At 43.6% G+C, this 23,855-nt stretch overlaps 2 protein-coding genes across 3 annotated transcripts; one reads left to right on the plus strand and one right to left on the minus strand.

Annotated features, from left to right (window-relative positions):
- Positions 1 to 237: 237 nt before the first annotated feature.
- On the plus strand, positions 238 to 2,743 carry LOC138964607 (uncharacterized). 2 transcript variants are annotated; one of them, XM_070336608.1, is made up of 4 exons: positions 238 to 403; positions 716 to 924; positions 1,323 to 1,557; positions 1,858 to 2,743. In XM_070336608.1, exons 1-4 carry the CDS (start codon positions 322 to 324, stop codon positions 1,983 to 1,985), a joined length of 654 nt encoding a protein of 217 aa, XP_070192709.1. In that variant the 5' UTR covers positions 238 to 321; the 3' UTR covers positions 1,986 to 2,743. The 2 variants fall into 2 exon arrangements, with proteins under 2 accessions (XP_070192709.1, XP_070192710.1); XM_070336609.1 differs by having other exon boundaries at positions 238 to 394.
- Positions 2,744 to 3,161: 418 nt separating this feature from the next.
- LOC138964605 (heat shock 70 kDa protein 14-like) lies at positions 3,162 to 23,843 on the minus strand. Its single transcript, XM_070336605.1, has 14 exons — positions 23,747 to 23,843; positions 22,312 to 22,392; positions 20,861 to 20,992; positions 19,272 to 19,377; positions 17,967 to 18,057; positions 17,340 to 17,444; positions 16,631 to 16,792; positions 13,186 to 13,341; positions 12,629 to 12,731; positions 12,253 to 12,381; positions 11,657 to 11,749; positions 10,938 to 11,087; positions 4,734 to 4,792; positions 3,162 to 3,782 (listed from the first exon to the last, which is right to left on the minus strand). The coding sequence occupies exons 1-14, from the start codon at positions 23,801 to 23,803 to the stop codon at positions 3,689 to 3,691; spliced, it is 1,518 nt and encodes a 505-aa protein (XP_070192706.1). The 5' UTR covers positions 23,804 to 23,843; the 3' UTR covers positions 3,162 to 3,688.
- Between the last annotated feature and the right edge of the window lie 12 nt (positions 23,844 to 23,855).

The following is a 23,855-nucleotide window of genomic DNA, read 5'->3' on the forward strand; positions in this document are numbered from 1 at the left end:
TTTATTTCAAGAAACCCCATGCATGGGCCGGCGTACATGGGTCGACGTCATCCTGGACATGTCCTGGTCAGTGACCTCAGTGCACACTGACGTCACCGGTAGAATACGTCACTTCTAGAAAACCTATTGCGAGGGTAAGTTCCATTGAGATGGCAAAACTTGATGAAATGGGTCGACGTCATCCTGGACATGTCCTGGTCAGTGACCTCAGTGCACACTGACGTCACCGGTAGAATACGTCACTTCTAGAAAACCTATTGCGAGGGTAAGTTCCATTGAGATGGCAAAACTTGATGAAACTGAAAGGACGCATTTTTGTTGATGACTGTTCCGATGCTCAACCGGCTTTGCTCCGTAATCTGTTTGCTGACGACAGTAGTAACAACCCAAGCAGGTGAGAAAAGTAAGTAGCTCAGCAGCGTTCCCATCAACAAAACTATTTACCATAAGTTATTTGTTTGTTTATATTTGCTTGCTCTAATTTCTAAATCTAATCGGTCGTTTCTTTGTTTTAGTGTTTGTTTGTTAATGTGTGGTTTGTTTCTTTTCTTGTCATTGTGTCGTGTGTATTTTCTTATCGTGCATCAGTGTCACCCTTCCAGTTGTGATCGTTGGATCCGGCGTTAGGAGGATGATGATGTTTCCTGTCCCACAGCCTGGTTTGTACCTATTTAGGGACTAGCATTATAAGTGTGGCTTTGTTTCTTATACGCAGTCTTGTATCAACGACTCAGCCCAAGGGAATCAAGAGGGTCTGAACAGCTAACAAATTTAACAGCAACGCTAGTAACATTGAAAACGAACGCATCGGAGACAGAAGCGGGAAAAGATAACAAACGAACCAGACTTGGAAGAAGACGCAGAAAGAGGTTTGACTACGAGGACAACTACGAGTGGGAAGACGAGGAAGATCTAACGTATGAAGTAAGTCAAACGTTCAGTGAGTACAGTGACCCAGACACATTTCTGATTGCTAGGCAATTATAATGTGTCCAACTTGTATAACCTGTCTTACACTATATGGCGGAGTCCACAACAATGATTCCAATGTGAGCCTATTTCATATGAAGAGCTCAACCTCTCAAATTAAATTTAAAAAAATTGCCAACGATCTAGAGTTATGAGAAACAAATTCACGGATGCTTGCCGTTTGTTCACGACAATCAAAACGTCACCATATCAGACTTCCGTTTATAACCACATTTTGCTCGCCTTGACGTGACGCAGCAAAAGTCAGTTCTGCCAATGATCTCCCAGTAATTGTAATAATGACCAAGCCGGATTAAATCTCGTTATCTTTACTAGGACTGTGTCTTCTCCAGGACTATTACGATGAAGAGGAAGAACCCGGCTTCTTCCTTAAAGTTGCCACACACTGGCGAACAGCTGGGCCACGCATGGTGTGTTTTGGAGCCTTCGTTCTGCTTGTCATTATCATCTTCTGCGGCTGTGCGCGCCTGGCCTGTCGCTACTGGTGCAATTCTATGAGCGAGACATCAGCCTGCTGCTTTATGCCCGGGGTGAAGGCCATGTGTCAGAGTTGCTATACGGACCCTAGTGAGTATTCAGCTGGCACTGTTTTTTTTTTTTAGTGTTTGCTTTTTTTGGCCATGTGTCAGAGTTGTTATATGGACCCTAGTGAGTATTCAGCTGGCACTGGTTTTTTTTGTTTTGTTTAATTGCCACTGCTACTTGGTGTGCATGCATGCTCTGTTGTGTGTAAACAGAACATTATTTATGACATGATCACTATAAATCTGAGTTGACACACACACACACGCATGCACACTCTCCCTCAAAATGCACATTCCCCTCTGCCTGTACTTTACTCTTACAATGTCATCTGTTCATGTGCAGTGTACGAGCGAGTGAAGGAGATGGGAGAGTTGATGGGTATAGAGATCAGCTTCACTACCTACGAGATGATCAAGGAGAGATACACACCGGACACCGGATTTGATCCCACGAGCGCCCTGATTTTTTGACACACTTTACTTACAACCACTGGAGAAAACTGGTTTCTGAGAAACTGAGGGTACCATCATATAAAGGATGTTGTCTACAACCACTGGGAACGACTGATCTGCCCACATGGTTAAACATGTATGTGATGATACATAGAGATACAATACTGTACTGGTTTCAGAGAAACCGAGGAAGCACTTCATCTACAACCACTGAGACGGACTGGAGACATAGACAGATGCTGAGATGGCTATGGACATGCAATCGGTTTTCATTAACCTTCACCGGATCACGCTTTGGACTACACAGTCCGGATGATGTGGGTCGTGTACGACCCATACTTTCCAAAGAAGAATTCAACGTAAAAAGTATGGGTTGTACACGACCCCCGCCATCCGAATAGGAATAAACGTTTTGACGCCTCTTTGCAGAGTATGGGTCGTACACGACCCATGCCGTCTGAATAAGGATAAACAGCATAAAATTTCTTACATAATTCCATATGGGTCATCCACGACCCACATCCGGACTGTGTAGTTCAAATGACGTCATCGCTTATTTGTTTGTTTACAAAGATAATCTTTCCAAAGTCGGGCAATGGGAAGGTTGTATGGTGATTGGAGATTGCAAGAAGTCTCAATTAAAAACTCCAAATAGATAGACAATTATGTGAGGCTCTGGGTCGTCCACGACCCACGAAGCAGGGCGAAGGTTAAGCAGAAAAGTGTCTCACAATAAAAAGTCATTGTCAGTAGCATTGTTATAAAACAAAGTTTATTTCTGTTTCAGATTTTCATCAAACTAACTCATTACAAGTGCACATGTTCTGTGATAGATCGGATCACTGAACAACTTTTTGGGTGTAAATTTCAAGATTTACCATTCTCTCTTTCTTCTCTCAATGCACACAAAAGACAATACAATTCAGTTTCAATGCCCATTTCATATTCTAGGAATCAGTACAAAAGTGTACAGCAATGAACATGTTCACAGCATAAAAAGGACAAAAACAAGTCAATATCAGATGGAAAAGAAACAAACTTTCACAAATCAAAAAATGTCAGTGTCAAAAGGCATCAATACACAATGCAACACAATTTTCTTCACAGATGGTTGCAGAATCAAGTCATTAAGGCAGTCTTTTTTTTTAAGTCTATCTACTGCATCTTAGGAGTTAATGTGAGGAGCATAGACACTTTTTAGAACAATGTAGAATAGGCATCCAAACACACTCAGATCTTTTGAAATTAGTCATTTGTGAAACAGTACTGTCATAGAGTCTTTCTGGAAGCAAGACATCAGAATATAACTATATATGCAGTGTGAAAATCTTTTCATTCTGCAAACCTTGTCTATAAATCATAATTTGTTTGGAAGAAGGAATTGACAAACATGTTTTCGTTCGTTTTGGTGGTTGGGTATGCATGTCTTCAAGAGGCAGGGTGGGAATAACGCTGAAACTTTCTTTCCTCAATCATCCTTCAAAACAAAAATGGCACTCAACACAAACTCTTTAAGCAGCGATCATACTTTCTGCAAGCACTCATTCACAAATGAAAATGCAACACATTCACAACTAAAAGTGTAACACACACACACATGTACACAGAGCCTATTTTTTTCTTTGTTCAAAACCGTCACATTTGCTGGACACTGTTACTGCTCTTGAAACAAACAGCTTACATGTTCGCAAACACACACATGGCTACACAATGACTTAACATCAGCTGTGGTTAGTTAGTTCTGCAGCAGGGATGTGAACACTCTCTTGCTGGCCTGAAGAAACTTCGTGGCTGGTAACATGCAGACCCCCTTCCCTGCAAATCAATCAATCAATCAATGAAGCTTATATCACGCATATTCCGTGGGTACAGTTCTAGGCGCTCTGCAGTGATGCCGTGTGAGATGAAATTTTATACGGCCAGTAGATTGCAGCCATGTCGGCGCATATTTACCTTTCACGGCCTTATTCCAAGTCACACGGGTATGGTATACAATTATTAACTGTGCCTAAGCAATTTTGCCAGGAAAGACCCTTTTGTCAATCGTGGGATCTTTAACGTGCACACCCAATGTAGTATACACGGGGGGTGGTTCGGACACCGAAGAGAGTCTGCACACAAAGTTGACTCTGTGAAATAAATTTCCGCCAAACCTGGGATCGAACTCGCGCTGACAGCGGCCAACTGAATACAAATCCAGCGCGCTACCAACTGAGCTATATCCCCGCCCCGAAACTCCAGTAACTCATGAGTGAAAGCAAGATACAAGACGATTTCGGTGAATTGGCTACACTGCATGGCAATTTTCCTTGTTTTTTTTAATAAGGACAGTAAAATTTTGAGTCTAGAGTCAACATTGTTCCAAATTCGCTACATCATCATGTATTCACGTGGTATACATTTTATTTGTGTAGAACACAGGCTTCAAAGAACATTCTCAGTGTATCTACCTCAGTTTTCCAAGACAGAAGGACATAGCTCACTACATACAGCTGCTGTTCACTTCTACTGATTATTTGTGAAGTCGTTCCCTGTGATATCAAAGCTCTGTTACCGGGGGAAAAAACAACCAAAACCTACAGTGTAGAATAGAAACATCTTCATGAACTATACTCACAAGCTCACTCAAAATAAATCCCAAATCTATCATAAGTTTACCCCAACAAAATTCAAATTTGAAGCTGAAATTACAACAATATCTAAAAATCATACCAGTTTGCTGGGCACTGTTACTGTCAAACAAAGCCTACTTGTATTCTCACTGACCTTTTCAAGTGAAAGCTGGTCTTGATGGAAGCTCCTGCAGGCAAACCCTTCATCACCAGCTGAAACAACACATACAAATGTTAATGTATTTGTTGCAACGTTCCATTTAATTTCTAATCAGTTCTGTACATACGTACAGGTGCACCCCTTTGGTTACTTTTATTTTCGTTTGTTTTTAAATCTTTTTTAATATTTTTTTTTTATTATAAAAGATGTGAATGAAACTTCAGTGATGGACAGTCACTGGGGTGACCAACAGCCAGAGTTTTATTGCCCAGCTCTGCTGAAAGACTTGCAGTTGTGAAACCAAAGATGGACGAAAAAGCAGACTCTGCTAGTTAAAGGGAGACAATCCTCAAGAGCATCAGGCTTTTGCAGTTTCCAGGTGCAGAAATGTTTATGGCAATGTAAAACCATTCATAACATATTTCTTCAAATCAGGGAAAAGGTCAGAGAATGAAACATTTAATAAATGCTTTTAATGTTGCTACAAGGCAGGAATCAAAGCTTATTTTCAGAATTTTCAAAACTTGCTTTCGGTGTCATATGGCCCTGAGCTTCTCAGGCTTAACTAACATTTTCCCTATAGCATATGTACAAACTTCAGAAACTCAAACTCTTACAAAACAAAAGCAAGAAGTAATTCTAGAACCACTCCGCCACTTATCAACAGTAAAACAACCTCTTTAGCAACAAGACCTAATATTCAAAAACACAATACATTTCACACAGATAAGGATAAGGATAAGGATAAGATTTTATATAGTCCATGAGGGTAACCTCACAGAAATTCGGGCTGCTTTCTCCCTGGGGAAAGCAAGCTGCCATACAGTATACGGCGCTACCCATTTTTTTTCTTTTTTTTTTTCCTGCATGCGTGTATTCATGTTTCCAAGCCCTGAGACTTAATGCCGTGTGAGATGGAATTTTTTTACACTTTATTCCAAGTCACACGGGTATTTGGTGGACATTTTTATCTATGCCTATACAATTTTGCCAGGAAAGACCCTTTTGTCAATCGTGGGATCTTTAACGTGTACACCCCAATGTAGTGTACACGAAGGGACCTCGGTTTTTCGTCTTATCCGAAAGACTAGCACTTGAACCCACCACCTAGGTTAGGAAAGGGGGGAGAAAATTGCGGCCTGACCCAGGCCTGAACACGCAACCTCTCGCTTCCGAGCGCAAGTGCGTTACCACTCGGCCACCCAGTCCACCCATACAACACTGTTGTTCCCAGACGCAAAGGAAAATAAGTCAGATGGACCTGGATTGAAAATATGTACAGGTCCAAACGTCCTGTATACAAAAAAGAAAAAGTGCTTTTGTCAGACCTCCTACATCCACCACAAGGCTGATTCCTTAGCGCGGTGTGGTGGTTTGAGTGCCTCGATGACCCGGAGAGCTATGCCAGCGGGAGTGTAAACTCCTGGTAGGGCCACCCACGCTGGACAGGTCAAAGGGTAGAGGTCAGACTAATTCAGCCACATCTCCCCGAGGCTAATGGGGCATGAGAAGGATCACTCAGACAAAAAACCAAGGACGGGGGACGTTCTGCAGCCATGGACGGCAAGTCTCCTACGACAAGGAAAAGTCGGAGAAGAAACCACTGCTGATGCGCTGGGCCAAAGTGCGCGTAACGACAGTGCAACGCATTTCACTCCCATGATGGACAACGACGATTCAACACGTGATGGTGCTCTGCCTGTGGAGTCCCCCCGGGCTGGTAGAGTGCCGGGCCCTATGCCTCAAAGGGGCCCAACCCAAGCTACCGGAGGTCACCCCGTCCAGCCGCGAGGAGCCAGGCTACGGAGGCGGAGGGTAAATGCTACTGGCCAAAGAAGAACAACAAGCGCGCAGGAGACTCCTCGACCGCTGAACATTCTTCAATGGAATGCGGAAGGAGTGTACAACAAAAAGCTTCCTCTCACTGAAAGACTGTTTGCCGACAATATTGACGTAGCCTGTATCCAAGAAACGCACCTGAATCCGAACCACCGGTTCACCATCAGAGGATACCAAACCTGCAGACAGGACAGAGAAGGAAGACACAAAGGAGGAGTGCTGATGCTCATCAACAACAGTATACCAGCACAAGAAATCAAAGTGGACACAAATCAGCAAGCTGAAGTCCAAGGAGTCAAAATCACAGTGGACAGCTCTGTCATTACCATCTACAACCTGTACTGCCCCCCAGACAAAGAACTTTCCTTGCAGTATCTGGAAAATCTACCAGCCGAGAGCTGTTTGGTTGTTGGCGATTTCAACAGCCACTCAACTTGTTGGGGCTACGAGGAGACGGACAGAAGAGGAGAGGAAGTGGAGGACTGGCAGATCGACGCTCAAATGATACTGCTGAACGATCCAGAAGACCCACCTACCTTCTTCTCACGCAGGTGGCTGTCGACTTCCACCCCAGACCTTGCCTTTGCAACTGATGACCTCTCCAAGAAAACCACAAGAGGGATACTGAGCCAGTTAGGAGGCAGCGACCACCGGCCAGTGAAGCTGGCCATCAACTTGCAGTACAGGCCACAGAACAGTCCAACGTTTCCAAGATGGAACTACAAGAAGGCAGACTGGAACATATTTGCGAGCCTCACAAACCTCTACACCAGGGGCCTGAAGACAGACGACCTGAACATCAACCGGGTCACCAGGAACTTCAACCAGGCCATCCTGAAAGCAGCTTCAGAAACAATCCCACGGGGCGCACGCAAGAACTACAGGCCCTACCGGACGGAAGAGCTTCAGGAGCTTGAGGATGAAGTCAGCAGTATCAGAGAAGAAGTGGAGGAGAACCCCTCTGTTGACAACAACATCACCCTGAAAGCAGCCACTGCCAAGTACAGGAGAGCCTACCTCCAAGCAGCAAGATCAAGCTGGAGGGAGAAGATGGAGAAGCTGAACCTAGAAAGGGACGGCAACAAGCTGTGGAAGCTGATGAAAGCCATGAACGGCGAAGACACAAGAGCAGCGACAATCACCATCTCGCAGGGCCAAGAGTTGCTGACAGGAAGAAAGGCTGCCAACCTTTTCATTGACAACTACGAGAAAGTCAGCAACATCACTGTACCAGAAGAAAGAAGAGCAGAGATACAGGAGGAGAGAAGAACCTCCAATGAGCATCAGCCAGAGGAACACATGAACAAGCCGTTCAACCATCAGGAGCTGGCAGATGCCATGAAAGCCTTGCATGAAAGAAAGTCGCCAGGGCCAGACAAGATCACCAACGAGATGCTTCTACATTTAGGCACAAGGGCAAAAACACAGCTACTGAAGCTCTACAACAACAGCTGGAAGACTGGCCATGTCCCGCAAGTCTGGCGAGAAGCTGATATGGTCCCGATCCACAAGAAGGGCAAAGACCGAGCGAAGGTGGACTCATACAGACCCATCAGCCTCACCAGCTGCGTGGGCAAACTCATGGAACGGCTGATCAACACCAGGCTCACTTGGCATCTGGAGAAGAACAACACCTTTTCTCCAGAACAGGCCGGCTTCAGGCAACATCGCTCGACCAAGGACCAGGTGGCATACATCGCCCAGAAGATCGAAGATGGCTACCAGGACAAGAAACACACCCTGACGATCTGGATTGACATGGAGAAGGCCTTTTGTTTGTTTATTTGTTGCTTAACGTCCAGCCGACTACGCAGAGCCATATCAGGACGAGGAAGGGGGGGGATGAAGGGGGCCACTTGTCAAGCGATTCCTGTTTACAAATGCACTAACCCATTACTTGTGTCCCAGCAGGCTTTAGTAAAACTAAATTAATACCTACTGGAAGATTACCAGTTTTCAGTATGTTAAAATAGGCTTAACCTATCTACTGCTGGACTTACATCAGAACACTAACAGATTAAACTATACATGAATCGCGAGACAAGCGGCAAGAGAAGAGATTTTTGGAAAAAATACAGGTGAATGAGCAAGAAGGCAGAAAAAAGAAAAGAATTCATGAAGAAAAAGAGAGCATGACAGGAAAGAGGAACCAAAAATCTACCTAACAGCAAACTAGAAAGCTCCTGCGGTTCCAAAAACAGGAGGGGCCTTTAATTTCATAACCGCAGTGCCCCACTGCGGGGAGAAGGCCTTTGACAAGGTCTGGAAGGAAGGGCTAAAGCTGAAGCTCCAGAAGAGTGGCGTGGCCGGATGTATGTTCCAGTGGATTTGCCAGTACTTGAACAACAGGAAAGCAAAAGTCCATGTAAGCGGGCAGTACAGCCGGAAGAAGACGCTGAAAGACGGAGTCCCACAGGGTGGAGTCCTCAGCCCCACCTTGTTCCTAGTCTTCATCAACGACATCGTCAAGGACCTCCCTCGAAATGTCCATGGAGCCATCTACGCGGACGATCTTGCACTCTGGTGCTCGGAAGAGCACATCACAACAGCAAACTACAGGATGCAAGAGGCGCTGAAAGTGCTTGAAAACTGGACAAAGAAGTGGCTCGTCAACATCAACACCAGGAAGACCACTTACACGATCTTTAGTCTGTCCCCGAAAGAACTGAAGGCCAACCTCAAGCTCTGCGGACAGACGCTGCAGGCTGACAACACCCCCACGTACCTTGGCGTGACCTTTGACAGGCGACTCACCTGGAAACAGCAGACAGAGAAAGTCGAAGCCAGAGCCAAGCTAAGGTTAGCACTAATGAAAAAGCTAACTGGCACAACGTGGGGCGCAGATGCAGCAATCCTCAAGAAGATGTACGTGGGCAGCGTCAGACCAGTACTTGAGTACGGAGTGACGGCATGGGGCACAGCAGCCAAGTCAAATTTTGACAGAGTCAGCAAGGTGCAGAACCAGGCGGCCAGAATCATCACTGGCGCCATGCGGTCAACCCCTATCCAAGAGCTGGAAAACATCATGGGCCTTGAGCCCATGGAAGACAGAAGGGACACCAAACTCCTCACCCAGGCAGCTAAATTCAAACGACTGCCAACTCACCCCATGAAAGACAGACTGTGCCAACCAACAAAAGGAAGACTGAAGAAAGGAAGCTTCATCCACCAGACGAGGGTGTTGGAAAGGAGACACCAAGATATCCTGGACCAACAACCCAAAGATATCCCCCAATACCTTGAAAACCCAAGCTGGAGTGACGAAGGAAGACCCCAGATACGCTGCAGTATTCCTGGCGTTGGCAAGAAAGACTCCCACAGCTGTGCTGAACTGAAGTCTCTCACCACTGAACACATCCACAACTCCTACCCCCAACGCCAATGGACTCATGTATACACTGACGGATCTGCCGACCAGGCTGTCAGAAGTGGTGGTGCCGGAATCTACATAAAGTACCCAGGAGGTCGAGAAGAAGAACACATCTCCCTCGCTACCGGCCTCTACTCCACCAACTTCAAGGCTGAAGCAGTAGCGCTCCAGACAGGTGCAGCCCACATTGAGCACAGTCCACTCTCCTCCAACAACGTTGTGTTCTTCAGCGACGCAAAGTCAGTCCTGCAGGCCTTAGACACTGCCAGAGACAAAGAACTGAATGACCTGTCATCCGCCTTGACCTCCCTGTGCAGAGCCCACACAGTCGTGCTGCAATGGGTCCCCTCTCACTGCAACATACTAGGCAACGAAGCAGCAGATACTCTGGCAAAGGAGGGCACTACGAAGGACCAGAATGACAGATCAACCACCTTCAAAGCCAAGACCATCATCAAGGCCAAGCAACACAAAAAGTGGTTGCAGCAGCACCCACACTACAACAAAAACGACGCCTTTCACCTGCTCACAAGGTCTGAGTAGGTCCTCATATTCAGGCTGCGGACAGGCCACAACCGAATGAACCACCACCTTTTCACCAAGTTCAGAATTGGCCAGTCAGACCAGTGCCCTTGTCAAACAGGCAGCATGACAACGGAACACCTGCTGCAGACCTGCCCACTACACGATGGCCTCAGGAGCCAGATCTGGGCGGAGGCGACCACGGTGCAAGGGAAGCTCTATGGCAGTCTGGACGACCTACAGCGCACGGCAACATTTGCGCGGGGAACCGGCGTTTCCATCTGAGTGATCGACAAGAAGAAGAAGAAGACCTCCTACATGTCAAAACTATTAGACAGTCGACCAACCAGGGGTCAAAACAATGAGTCGGATTAAAAAAGTATGCGTCAGTGACTAAAGACCAAAGCCTCAGAACAACACTAAAACAAGCAAAATCTTTTTCAGTTAATATTAAAGTCAAGCCCTACCTTTGCCAGTTTGTTGGTGGAGTCCCCCTCCCCAGCTTCTGAGATGACCATTCTGAAAGACGTCTGCTCCGGACCTAGCGTGGCGATGTGATGCGTACGGAAGGGAATGAGAGTTCCTGCTGCCAGCACGACTTCAAGACCCTCTGTTGTCTGCAAAGATCAAGGAATTGAATGTATCACAACATTTTGCCAGGAAATGATTTACTCATTTTTTTTACAAAGCAGATCTTAGATAGAATTTAGTGTAAAAAAAAAAAAAAAAAAAAAAAAAAAATCTCTCACTTTTATACAAAGCAGACCTTGGATTAAACAACCTTTTCCAGTGCACTACAGTACAAAATGTACTCCTTCTTACTCTGCATTTTCTTGTCATATTCAGACCTGACATCACAAAAACTTCATGTCTGAAATACCAGCATTCGTTTTGGGAATGAAATCAAGTGTAACATCTGCGCATTTTCATTTTAAAATGTTCCCTTCTTCATATAAACATATGTTTGTGCACACTGAACCAGAATTACAGTAATGAGATCATGAAATTGTGGAAAGGCATATAAGCATTCCCCACCCCTGAAAAGTGTTAAACAAATAATGCAACATCATGCAATGTGGGGATCTCAAGAAAGCTTCCTATAACTCCAAAATTGTTGGAAATCCAACAATTCCCAGGAAAAATATCACATCTGCATTTTCGCCAAGGCAAACACTGTAAACCCTACCTCTATTCCAATGTCTCTGCTCAAACAGCGGAAGGTGTTCTCCTTTTCTGCTATCTCCAGCTCAGCGCCTTCTCTGTCCGCAAGAATTGCAGCCTGAGGGAAAGAAACAAGAGATAAAGCACCATGCTAACCCTATTCTAGACACTTTAAATTGACCATTTTCGAGTAAATCCATAACTCATCTGCCCAGACTTAACTGCCGTGTTTTGGCAAGCATATTCAATTTGCAATTAAGTGCAAAAAGATGAAGAGAAAGATCAGTTCCAAACACTAAATTTTTTTTTACTTACCCAGCAGACAATACCAAAACAAGATAAGTTTACACTGTCATGAGTCACAAACATGTCACTGGATAGTCCTGATTGTATTTTTATCTTTTTACCTATTAACTGTATTTTTGTGTTGTGTTGTGTGTGCGTGTATTGGTTTTTGAATATCACTGTGAGCTCTTATGAGAAGATATGATTACTAAGTCTTCATTATTAGCATCATTGTTGATCAGAAACTGCTGTCATTCACATATCAACAAATCGCAGAACACATTTAACATTTCGGGTGGAAAATTGTCTCGTGTATGCATGAAAAAAGTACCACACCTCTTTGGCAGCACCGATGGCGATGACCTCGTCCCCAGGTATGGAGGTGAGCACCTCAGAGGATGGAAGAAATTCAGAAATGATGCGTTGGACTAGCGGCATTTTGGTCCCTCCGCCACACACTACCACCTGTTCAACATATCCAGTGAAGAGTTAATTATCTATCAGGTCATTATAACACTCCATTCTCTCCATATACAACACAGCAATTCAAAACTCAGTGCCTTCTTTCTTGAACACTGAAGTAACATTAGGAAGAGCAATGCCTTACATGCTCACATAAGGAATGGGAGAAGGGTATCATAGAGTGGAGTTTTGGCGAGATAAACAAGGCGGGCTGACGTACTTCCTACAGATGCATGCGAAAGCAACCCACCTTGGTGATGTCCTCTTTGGAACAGCAGGCTTCAGCCAGGGCTCGTTGTATCAGCTGTGTGCACTGTCCCACCACAGTGTTGCACTGGCTGTCAAACCTCGCCCTGTTGCATACATCAAACAACTTTGTGTTAGTCTGACACAGATAAGCTACGCAAAAGCAACAAGCATTGTCATACGTAACATAAATCAGAAACATGTGGTTGGGTGGTCATTGTTGTTTATTGTCTCTTCAACAGTTAATGCTGTTCAAGACCGATGCCCAGAAACATATTATCTGCGGTTACATTATACACACACAAGAACCATCCCTACATTACACCGTGTTGTGAGGTTGTAAAGGCGATACATTTCCATAAAGGCTAGCACTGCTGATTATCATGACTCACAGGTTATTCAAAAGCCTTATTACTGACCTGCCTCCATACATTCTCAATGTTTGAATAAAGTAAAAAAAAGCCTTACTGTAAAATCACTCCACAAAATCAGAAAAAAACATCCATCCAAAAGCTCTGACTGCGTAATTCGCTCCTAAGGAGAGTAATTTGAGGAACATACCTGGAAACGTTAGTGTGAAAGTCAATGCCGTCCAGAAGAGAGTCGACAGCGCACTGGGCCTGGGGTAGGGTGGTCAGGGTGTGCTTACATCTCTCTGCGTTCAGCAGCAGTTTAGCCATGGAGCGTCTGTTCTCATTAGGGTCGGCTTTGTACATTCTGCAGACACAGAGGTTGTCATTTTAACCCTTACACTGGTGCAATTTTGTAACACATGTTACATAGCCACTGGTGATTTAACAAAGAGACAAATAAAGAAAAACGGTCATATAGGTTTTCGCATCCATTGGAGGTAATCGGAACCGACCAAACAGACTGAGCCAGTAGCGCGACAACCAGGTGACAGTATAGGTAAAGAAGCGCGATGTCAGGAATCTGTAAATGAAGTACGGACTATATTGTCGCGTGTCACTGCGCGAATGGAACGGTCTGTTCACGACTGGCGAGAAAGTCAGGTCACGTGATCGAGGCGTAGTCAGGTAGGATTTCTCAAATAGCCGGCAACGAAGACGGTTGTGCGGCGAGTACTAGCCAAGACGTTGGGAGTATTCAGAGCCGTTGTTAGTCAGACGGATATGACTAAGCTTGGTCTAAAGACAGACGAGCAATAGTGAAGGCGTAATGGTAGCCTGTATATTCACCGAGCTGAGAAAGTACCCTTTTCTCTGTAGAGCACAGAAAAAGGTATGTATACGTTGGTTGCATAAATGATGTAAACTGAGTATTGAGCAGTGACAGGACAGATATAAACAAGAAATTCCTACGAGGTAGGAAAAACACCCCCGTCAAAGGGAAATAACCTTCTCAGTTGGTGGCAGTGACTGAGTGAGAATGGTTATTACACAAGGGAAATAACCTTCTCAGTTGGTGGCAGTGACTGAGTGAGAATGGTTATTTCCCTTTGACCATGAAGATGTCCCTGTATAAGTCCTTGTATAATTTTAATCCACCAATAACTCCCTAACCGTGTGTTTGACTGGTCCCAATTTTTGTAAGGACCGTCTCAGGAATGTATAGAACCTGTTCACCAAGTTTGGTGACGATCGGTCCGTTCATTCTTGAGATCTATATGCGAACACAAACACCCAAACAAACACACAAACACCCAAACAAACACATCGAGCGAAACCTATACACACAGCTATACCGGGGGTGTAAAGACAATAACCACAAGTAGGTGGTATGTGAGATATGTTAGGCATAGCGTTGAGAGAGAGGGGATTACATGGCCAGAATTATTTCCACAGGTTGTGTCAGCGTTCAGTCGAGTTATAGAGATGAAGGGAGACAAAAAACCCGTGAGACTGAGGTAGTGCGTGCAACCGGTGAAAAGAATGAATGTGTGTGAAGTGAAGTGAGTTGTGAACATGAGAATGGAAGTAGCTTCATCAGGATTGTGAGAAGCCTGTACAGAGATATTATGGATGACAGTTGCAAAGAGAGAATAGATTATATAAATGTGTTATATAGCTATTCTGATGAACACGTGGGGGAATTTGGGGGCTGTGATTGGATGGTCTCTTCCGATCATCAAATCATAATGCTGCAGAAGTCGGCCATTTTTCTCAATATCCAAAAGCATATTGTCAATAACAAAGACGCATGGTTCCGGTTTACCCACCTGCACCACACGATGTTTCACTGATCGACAACAGCATACACTGACAACTTGAAATTCTTCTCGGGAATGTTTTTCAGCTTTACAAATGTCGATAGCATACCCTTTTCTGCTAACTTCCCGATGAAACAGGACTAAACCTATTATTTTCTCACACCACAAAATGCCCAAAGTCGAAAGATGTAGTACAAACAGGGGAGTACAACGGAACAGCCGTTTTTGTGTGTCTGTGAGCTTAGTTCACAGTTGCCGACTGACACAAATTTTCGCATTCGGCTTTTCTTATCTCGTAACTCCACACTAAATACCCCACTTCCCCTCTGAAGTAGGCCCCTATTGATGTACAACCCATGGCACTAACATTCATGTAGTCGTTTATAACTGAGGTTGAAAAATTCGCTTCATGACGAGACAAGTATAAATGCCATTCACCCAAACTGGAAACGTCGCTGCCGTCTGCTCGCTTTGTATTGATTAGCTGTTCTCTTTTCCTCCCCTTGTTGCATCCTAGTTCTTCAGTTGTTTCTAGTTTTCCGTTGATGTTGTGTTTTGGTCTTCTTCATAAGTAGTCTTGTTCAAAATTTAAAAAAACTCAAACTTCTTTTTGTTGTATACGAATGAACTAATAAAAAGCTGTTTAACAGCTGTGTTCTCAAATCGAGTGTTTTTTTCCAAAGTCAGTGTGGCGCCTGCGCAAAACTAATGCGCATAAGAAACGGCGTCTGCTATCAAAACCTGAGATCAACGCATCGACGCAAAAACTGTCATTTTGTAAGTTTGGAACAACAAATAAAGGTCAGAACAGCTATATAATCGCTATTGTACAACGGCATTATACTTGTCTCGTCTAAATATCGGACCCTATTGCTACGCTGAAAACACAATAGCTGTTAATATAATATATGCTTTGTAATGTTGTTGTGTCATATGTCCGTGTCTCTGTGTGGGTGAATGAACTAAAAACAGACTTCTCCTCTACGTCCATTCAAGTGTGACTCACTGATGGTTCTCTTAATTATCAGGGTTCCCGTGCGAGTTCCCAGTCGAGTCTCCATACCCGTTGACTGCGAGTGCGAAACCCGAGCTGGCTGAAACTTGCTGTGACGAGACAGAGGAATCTGGAGAGAGAACCCTCCAACCAGATTGGCAACGGCCCTTCTCTAAACCGGTAACCCGTATCAACTATTCCTCCCCTGATCCCTCTTTCTCCATCACCCCATGATTGACACTTATAGCTGGCCGACGCAAACTTGAGTCAAGGCGCAAGGACGACTACATGAGATGGCTCTTCAGCCCATACGCATGAGTGAATGTAAATGTGATGGACGAAAGAATTAATATCTATATAAATTATGCAGAACTGGAAAATCGGTGTTGATTGTTTTTTTCGTGTGAACGAACCACCTTCTGGAGTCTCTCTTTGTATACACCCCTTTCCCCGCGACAACCAGCCTAAGGGTTAATGCCACATATTGCACTAGAGAATAAACTAAGAAAGCAAGTGATGAAAAAGTGAAAGAAAAGGGAATCCAACGCACACACACGCACACTGAGATTAACACTAGCTTTATGCACAAGTGAAAGGATAAATAAAGTTCAAAACGGAATGACTTGTAACTATCTCTTGACACAGACAGCATCCTGCTTCAAAAATCGAAACTAGTTCTATAGGAAATGTATCTCACTGCATCTTATGGTAACGTTAGCTTCGGTACGGCGCTGTAACACATGGAAACTATTATAATTGTCTACCTCAGACAAATTCTCTGGTTGATGTCATGGAATAAATATGTTTTCACTAAACATACACTGTGAAAATCAAGGTCTCACCTATAGAATTCAGTCGCTAAGTGTTGCTGCAACAGCTTTGTAAAGTTGTCAGCCCCAAAGGAGTGATCGAAGCAGGAGCCGAGCACGCGGTACATGCCGTTCTGAACCTGCAGCACTGTGGCATCATGGGAAGTACCGCCAAGTCGATACACCAGCACTTTGCTGAAACAGTCATATCAATGGAGTGTTTGAGTTTGTGGCAGTAAACACTGCAGCAGCTGCACCGCTCCTCTTCTACTGCATGACAGAATCACTAACTACTTTTATCATACACTGAACTGTCAGTTCAGTCAAGTCAACCCAAGTGAAAAACTAAAACTGCTGTTTGCTGGGATAAGTTACATGCAAGGCAAAAACACATGTCGTACTTAAACACACATGCAACGCTTATGGTGTGAGGTGATAAGAGAGTCCAACAGCCATATCCTAATACAAAATGCACATGAAGAAATGGATAAAATATTTGTATTGTCAACAACAACAACAAAACTTATGATTCGCAAAAAACATCTATTCTACGACTGATTTTGCATGCATGAGATCATGAAATTGTGAAAAAAGTAGTGCAAAATTGTGAAATCTGGGCACTTCATGAATAACCCCAGATGCCTTGGGGAAAAAAAAAATCTTATTCCCCTTTTGCCATCAAAGTTTGTCTAAGTCTAAGTGAAGTGCATGTACCATGTTGTGGTAAACAAGAATGACATACAATTTCTCTGTGTTGTCCAGCTGACCCAGGTCGTAGGCCAGAGCTGCTGCAGACCCTTCGTTGATCAGTCTCAGGACGTTGAAGCCAGCTTTTCCCGCTGCAGCACTGTCAACACATATAATTTTTATATCATTACAGTAATGGTAACAATTGTCAGCTTCAGTAACACTAACACTTCAACATCTCTAAATGCCACCAGATAAAATGCCTGTTTTTCCAGTACTTATACATTCACTTTCATCAAGCCAGCAATATAACATAGCCATAATTTATTTCTGGGTCTAATGGGTCTCTTGGGCTGTGATCTTTAAACAATGCCGTATTTTAGGGCCCATAAGTATAACACGATACAGCGCATGTTTCTAGAAAAAAAGTATTTTATTCACGCAAATGGTGCAGACAAACAAATGTCTTCGATTAAAAAAAGTTTTAATTGAGAATTATTCTTCAAGCAGACCGAGCATTAGCCTCACCTTAGCATGGATCAATATCCCAAGACCTACCTTTGATAAAATGTTTTTTTTCCCTCTCTCATGCATCTTTAATCAACAAAGGTGCAAATCTGTTTTGGCATGAAAAACAGCATAACACACTTCCAACACATAAGTCTGACACCATGAATCTTACCTGGCAGCATTTCGTTGCTCGGGTGTAAAATCATTGGGAACAGCAAGCACTGCATCCTGGATTCCACTACCTCCATGACTTTGTGCCGTCTCTGTTACAGAAAGAACACAAGGTACAGTAAAACCTGTCTCTAACGGACACCCTTGGGGAATGGTAATAGTGTCCCTATTAGACAGGTGTCCCTTCTTCACAGGTGGAGGGGCCGGGGCAATATTTTACAAAGAGCACGTAAAATGAACAAGACACTTTTTGTCAGTCCTGTAGTATGTATTTATTGGATTGAACATGAGACTCACTGAAAATGTGAGTAAACAAATGATACATGTAGCAAACAACAACAACAACAACATCCCATTTAGCTGTGTTAACTATTGTTTCCTTCGAACGATTGCTTACAAAGAGAGAGAGATCATCACGTCTTCTTTTTCCGATTTGATCCTCGCGATCTGTGTTTTACCACATCCCATCTCCTTCGCCACATCTTGGCATGATTGGCCGCTATCTAGTTTTTTCAAGGCAGCGACACGCTGCTCTAAAGTCAACGCTTTTCTTTTTCCTGCTGGAGATTCCATTTTCAAACACAGTAGTCTACCTGTTGCTTTTGATTGTGACTGTATCCACAATGCGGAAAAGCGAAAGTGAGTGAGCGAAAGTGGGTCTCCATCTAAACAAGCCACTGATTGGTCAGAAAAGGGACAGGACAACCAATCAACAACCATTTGTGCTACGGCTACAGCTGCCGAGCACTGTCTGCATAACAGTCGAGTTTTCGAAGTTGCGTTTTTATGTACGTTGTGTCCGTTTGTGACAGTGTTTACACTTCCTACGGTCCGAAAAATCGTGTCCGCGTCCGTAAGTGGCAGGTGTCCGCCCGTTAAAGGTTAGTTATTGTTGAAATCGTGTTCGTGCCATGATAAACTGTCCGTATGTAGCAGGTGGCCGTTACAACAAGGGTCCGCTAGACTCAGGTTTTACTGTAGTGCTAAGTTTGAAAGAAAAAAATTCACCCAAGCTGATGAATGAATGTTAAAAAATGTGTTGTCAGATTTTTTTTTAAACAGCTGCTTCTATTCCTGCAAGCAATGATGTTGAATCCCTATGTTTCTCCAACTTTTAAATTTATAACAAAAAACACCTATTCGTAACAGTGTAAAGATTTATAATAATCTACATGTCATTATCAAGTTTAAAGCATAACAAAAAAACATTCTAACAACAAACTTGAAAAGAAAAAGAAAAAGAAGAATTCATGTAAATTCTGAATACAGTGTAAGATTACTAAGAGTGTTGACATACACCACATACCCAGCATTTTCTTGTAGATGGTTTCAGTGATCTGGTCCGGGCTAAACTTCTGCTTCTTCTCTTTGAACAGCACCTCAAACACTGGCTTGCCATTCTGGTTCAACACCTGAATACAAAAACCAAACCAATACAAATGATGTTTCCACAATAAATTTGACTGCAGACAGCTAATATTAATATCACAGAGGAAGGCACATAAAAAAGAAAACCTCCCTTCATGGGTGTTTTGAACCAAGATACCAGTGATGTTCCTAGGACTGGAGTGCAACAGGACAAAATGTCCTGAATCAAAAAACTAATAGGACATCATGTCCTGACTACAAAAAAACAATAGGACATTCAGATCAAGCGAACCAATCATGGCACCTAACCTTTTTAGATGCCAGTGCGGATTTGCGAAAGTTGCTGCAACCAACAGTGAACGAGTTTGAGGCAACGCCATCCTCCTGACAAATGGTGCAGAACATCAGTTCTTTTTCTTTGCTGTAGCTGGTTTTCTATGTTCCCTTGGGTCAGCTACAGCAAAGAAAAAGAACTGCACAAACTTTCTGGTCGCCCCTACTTTCGTTTCTTGCGTCTCTTCCTGCGTCTCTTCCTGAGGTTGTAGATCTATTGGCTCACCTTCTGAGGCTTCAGTCTCCGACGGGGCCGAAGGCCCTGCAACTTGACTGTCCGTGTCGTCCTTTTTTTTTTAACAAAGCCACTCAAAAGTGTCTGCCCTTTTCCCACGCAAACCTTTTTCTTCGGCGGCATCTTTGCAGAAATGTGGCGGCGGAAGTAAAGTGTCGCTGTCAAAAGTAGCGAGAGTTGTGGCTCTTGTAATATTGTTCGACCGAGAGTGAAAATTGAAGTTCAAGCACAGGCGGAAGGTATCGTCCACTGGACTACTACTATCACAGAAAGACTCTTTCTGTGATAGTAGTCGAAGGTATCGTCCACTGGACTACTACTATCACAGAAAGACTCTTTCTGTGATAGTAGTCGTCCAGTGGACGATACCTTCCGCCTGTGGTTCAAGTAGGCCCCGATTCGAACTCGTTTTAACGGGGTTTGATACTTCAGTTTGTACAGATTCTTCTTGCAGTGACCGCTCTAGACGTAATACTATCGGACAATGACCGCTGACTTCGCGATCGGATCGGACATTTGACGGGACAGAGGTGTTTGCAATCGGTCATTTTACAACCTAAATCGGTCTATGACCGATGACCGACGCCTCGGAACATCACTGAGATACAGTGGAACCCCCCTTTTATGACCTCAAAAAATCTGAGAAAATCAGGTCTTAAAAAGGAGGGAGTCTTGAATTGGGGGTAAATTTATAGAGGTTGTGAACAGAAAATCTCTATACTCTTAAATTGGGGGGTCTTAAAAGGGGGGTTCCATTGTAATTCATCAAGAAAATTCACTCAAAACATTTGAATGCACACATATATTCTCAAAACCTCTCTCCTAGGCTCGCCACAACACTCTCACTTAAAAAGGGGATACGTGGTGCTGCTCCTGTGGCGACATGAAGCTCAATCGCTCGTCTCATGTAACTGTCCTGTCAAGAACACACAGTATTGTTATTGATGTTGTCAACTCACCTTAACTTGAGATAACGCGACATACTCTTGTGTGACAGTGTCGTCAAACGTACGTCCCAGAATGCGTTTGACATGAACCACTGTGTTCTGCGCATTGCGAACAACACTCTGCTTAGCAGCTGCACCAACAGTCTGGAAAACAAAAAGGAAGGATAGCAAATTGAATAAGAAATCTCTCAGCACAGGTAATAACTTTCTTTCTTTCTTTCTTTATTTGGTGTTTAACGTCGTTTTCAACCACGAAGGTTATATCGCGACGAGGAAAGGGGGGGAGATGGGATAGAGCCACTTGTTAATTGTTTCTTGTTCACAAAAGCACTAATCAAAAAATTGCTCCAGGGGCTTGCAACGTAGTACAATATATGACCTTACTGGGAGAATGCAAGTTTCCAGTACAAAGGACTTAACATTTCTTACATACTGCTTGACTAAAATCTTTACAAACATTGACTATATTCTATACAAGAAACACTTAACAAGGGTAAAAGGAGAAACAGAATCCGTTAGTCGCCTCTTACGACATGCTGGGGAGCATCTGGTAAATTCTTCCCCCTAACCCGCGGGGGGGGAGGTAATAACTAATTAATTATTATTTGTAACAGGTTGGGGACGACTGTTTAATGGGCTCTTAACCCAAAGCCTAACTTGTTAAATGTCACTATTTGTTACGCTTGCGGGCATTTGTTCCCGGGTGCGACAGTGAACATTGAATATGCCTAGTTGCCCAAGTACACACATCTTCGCGAACACTGAATGGGATGTACAAAAACATATCGAGTTTGAAACATGTGTGTGTATTACAAACAAATTACAACATACAATATATAATACATGTTCTTCAACATTAAAACTGCGAAGAACAAAACGACAACTCGCAAAAAATAGTCCAAGTGGCATAACTGAATTAACAAGAGGCGAAGCCTTCAAGGCTCACGTAAGAAATCGACAAACAGTAACACAAACTCAATCACTCCGTCACACATACACACACACACACACAGTAAGCATAGGTGAAACTGTGCAAGAAAGCGAGACCCTGGATCTGCCAACTAGTCTCGGCCCGCTCACAATAACAATGACCGAGACTTTCAGTAATTCCTTTGCGTGACGTCTAACCCTCTTACGTCATAATGTGACGTCTTCAAATAGTTTCTATCACACACGTCAAACACTTTTGACCGAGACGTAATCTTCTTATGCGAGCTTTATCCATAGACTCGGAAATGTTAAAGTTTCTATCACACACACACGCACGCACGCACGCACGCACGCACGCACGCACAGACAGACAAAGTTTATCATCGCATAGGCTACACTTACGTGAGCCAAAAACCAGTCCTGCCGACTGAAAGAACCACACATTAACGTGAAGACAGACAAATATGAAAAACACAGATACAATTACACAGACGCAACACCAGTGTCGTAATTAATCCAAAAGCAATCCTTACCGAATCATGATCAGTAAAGGCAACAACACAGGGGGTCACTCTGTCTCCCAAGTCATTAGCAACGACATCTGTCTTGCCATCCTGAAAAAGAAGAGAGAATAAGAAATAAATGTACAGTAAAAACATCCCTGGTAACATCCTATTGATAACACCCACCCACAACGACTACCTAAAAGAACTGTTGACAATTTCTTTCCCCCCAAATACAATTCACCTTTCCAGGATTTTATTTACTTGTGCGCCTTGTGCCATTGGCGCATAACATCTCAAAATGTCCCATTGGAATTCCCTTCAGTGCGTCAAAGGGCGCACTGAGATTACGTACCACTGCGCCGACCCATGCACACTTTTCATGGGAGTACAGTGTTTGGAATGACCTAAGCAAAAACGTGCGCCAAGCCGAGGAACTTGCGAGTTTGTGAAATGCGCTGTGATTGGCTTTTAAATGTAATTCATTAGTATTCAAGCAATCCTGCAAACTATCTGCACTTGCGCGTTTACCTCTGTGGAAACTGTCAGTGTCAACAGAAGCGATATTGATCGAAACACACACACACACACACACTAACCTGATACACTGGCAAATTCTCATATCATCATATGGCACCAAAGAGCACTATTTTGCATCTTTTGACAAAAATATTTTGGCACCGCCTAACCTAATTTGTGCGTTTTGCCTTGGACTATGTAATGTCCAATCAAAATTTGGTTGAGGGGGACAAATGTCCCATTGTCTTTTTCTTCCAGGCTAAACCCTGTCTTTCCATACTGACCACCTGTTTATAGGGACCACTTTTGGTCAGTACCTTGAGTGGTCATTAATGATTAAAGTTATAGACAGGTTTCACTGTAAATTTGTTTATACAGATCTGTTCCAACTTCACCAGAGAATAGCAGCATAAGCACACCGAGACAACTTCTTTGTCACATTCCGTGAAGTGGTGTATGAGTCTTTGACAGTGAACAAGAACAGAAACAATAATCAGTTAAAATCTAGGACCAAGCTAGGTACTCTGTCTCAAAGTAGAGCGAGTAAGAGAGAGAGGCGTGGGTGGGAAGACCGAATGGCACTCCCCGACTGCATTTGGTTTTTGAATGAAACACCGAGTTTGAAGATGGCCGATCTGAGAACATTTAGTAACACTAACAGATCACGAGATGCTCCAAAACAGCGGCTCACTCCTTGTTATTCCGCTGAGCTAGTCATTAAAGCTTTCCATTCAGCATCTTTAAAGACACTAGATCGTTAATTGTTTATTTTCTTCTCGCATAATGATAACACTGAGTCAATGACACGAAGTTACAAGAAATCAAGTTTATGTCAGAAAAATCTACATAGTCGTAAAATACAGGCGATCAAACTCGCAGAATGATGGCGAATAAAACAGATACAAAACCAACTAATTTGATTTGTTTTTCATGTCTGAATTCTTACCCTGTATACTGCTAAACAAGCAGAACACGTGCCTAAATGAACACCGAAAGCGGCCATTTTTACACACTTCCGTTGCCGTAGGTCGTTACTTCCGCTTTCGTATTTTCAC

The sequence above is a fragment of the Littorina saxatilis genome, linkage group LG4 (genome assembly GCF_037325665.1).
Source record: "Littorina saxatilis isolate snail1 linkage group LG4, US_GU_Lsax_2.0, whole genome shotgun sequence".
NCBI lineage: Eukaryota > Metazoa > Mollusca > Gastropoda > Littorinimorpha > Littorinidae > Littorina > Littorina saxatilis.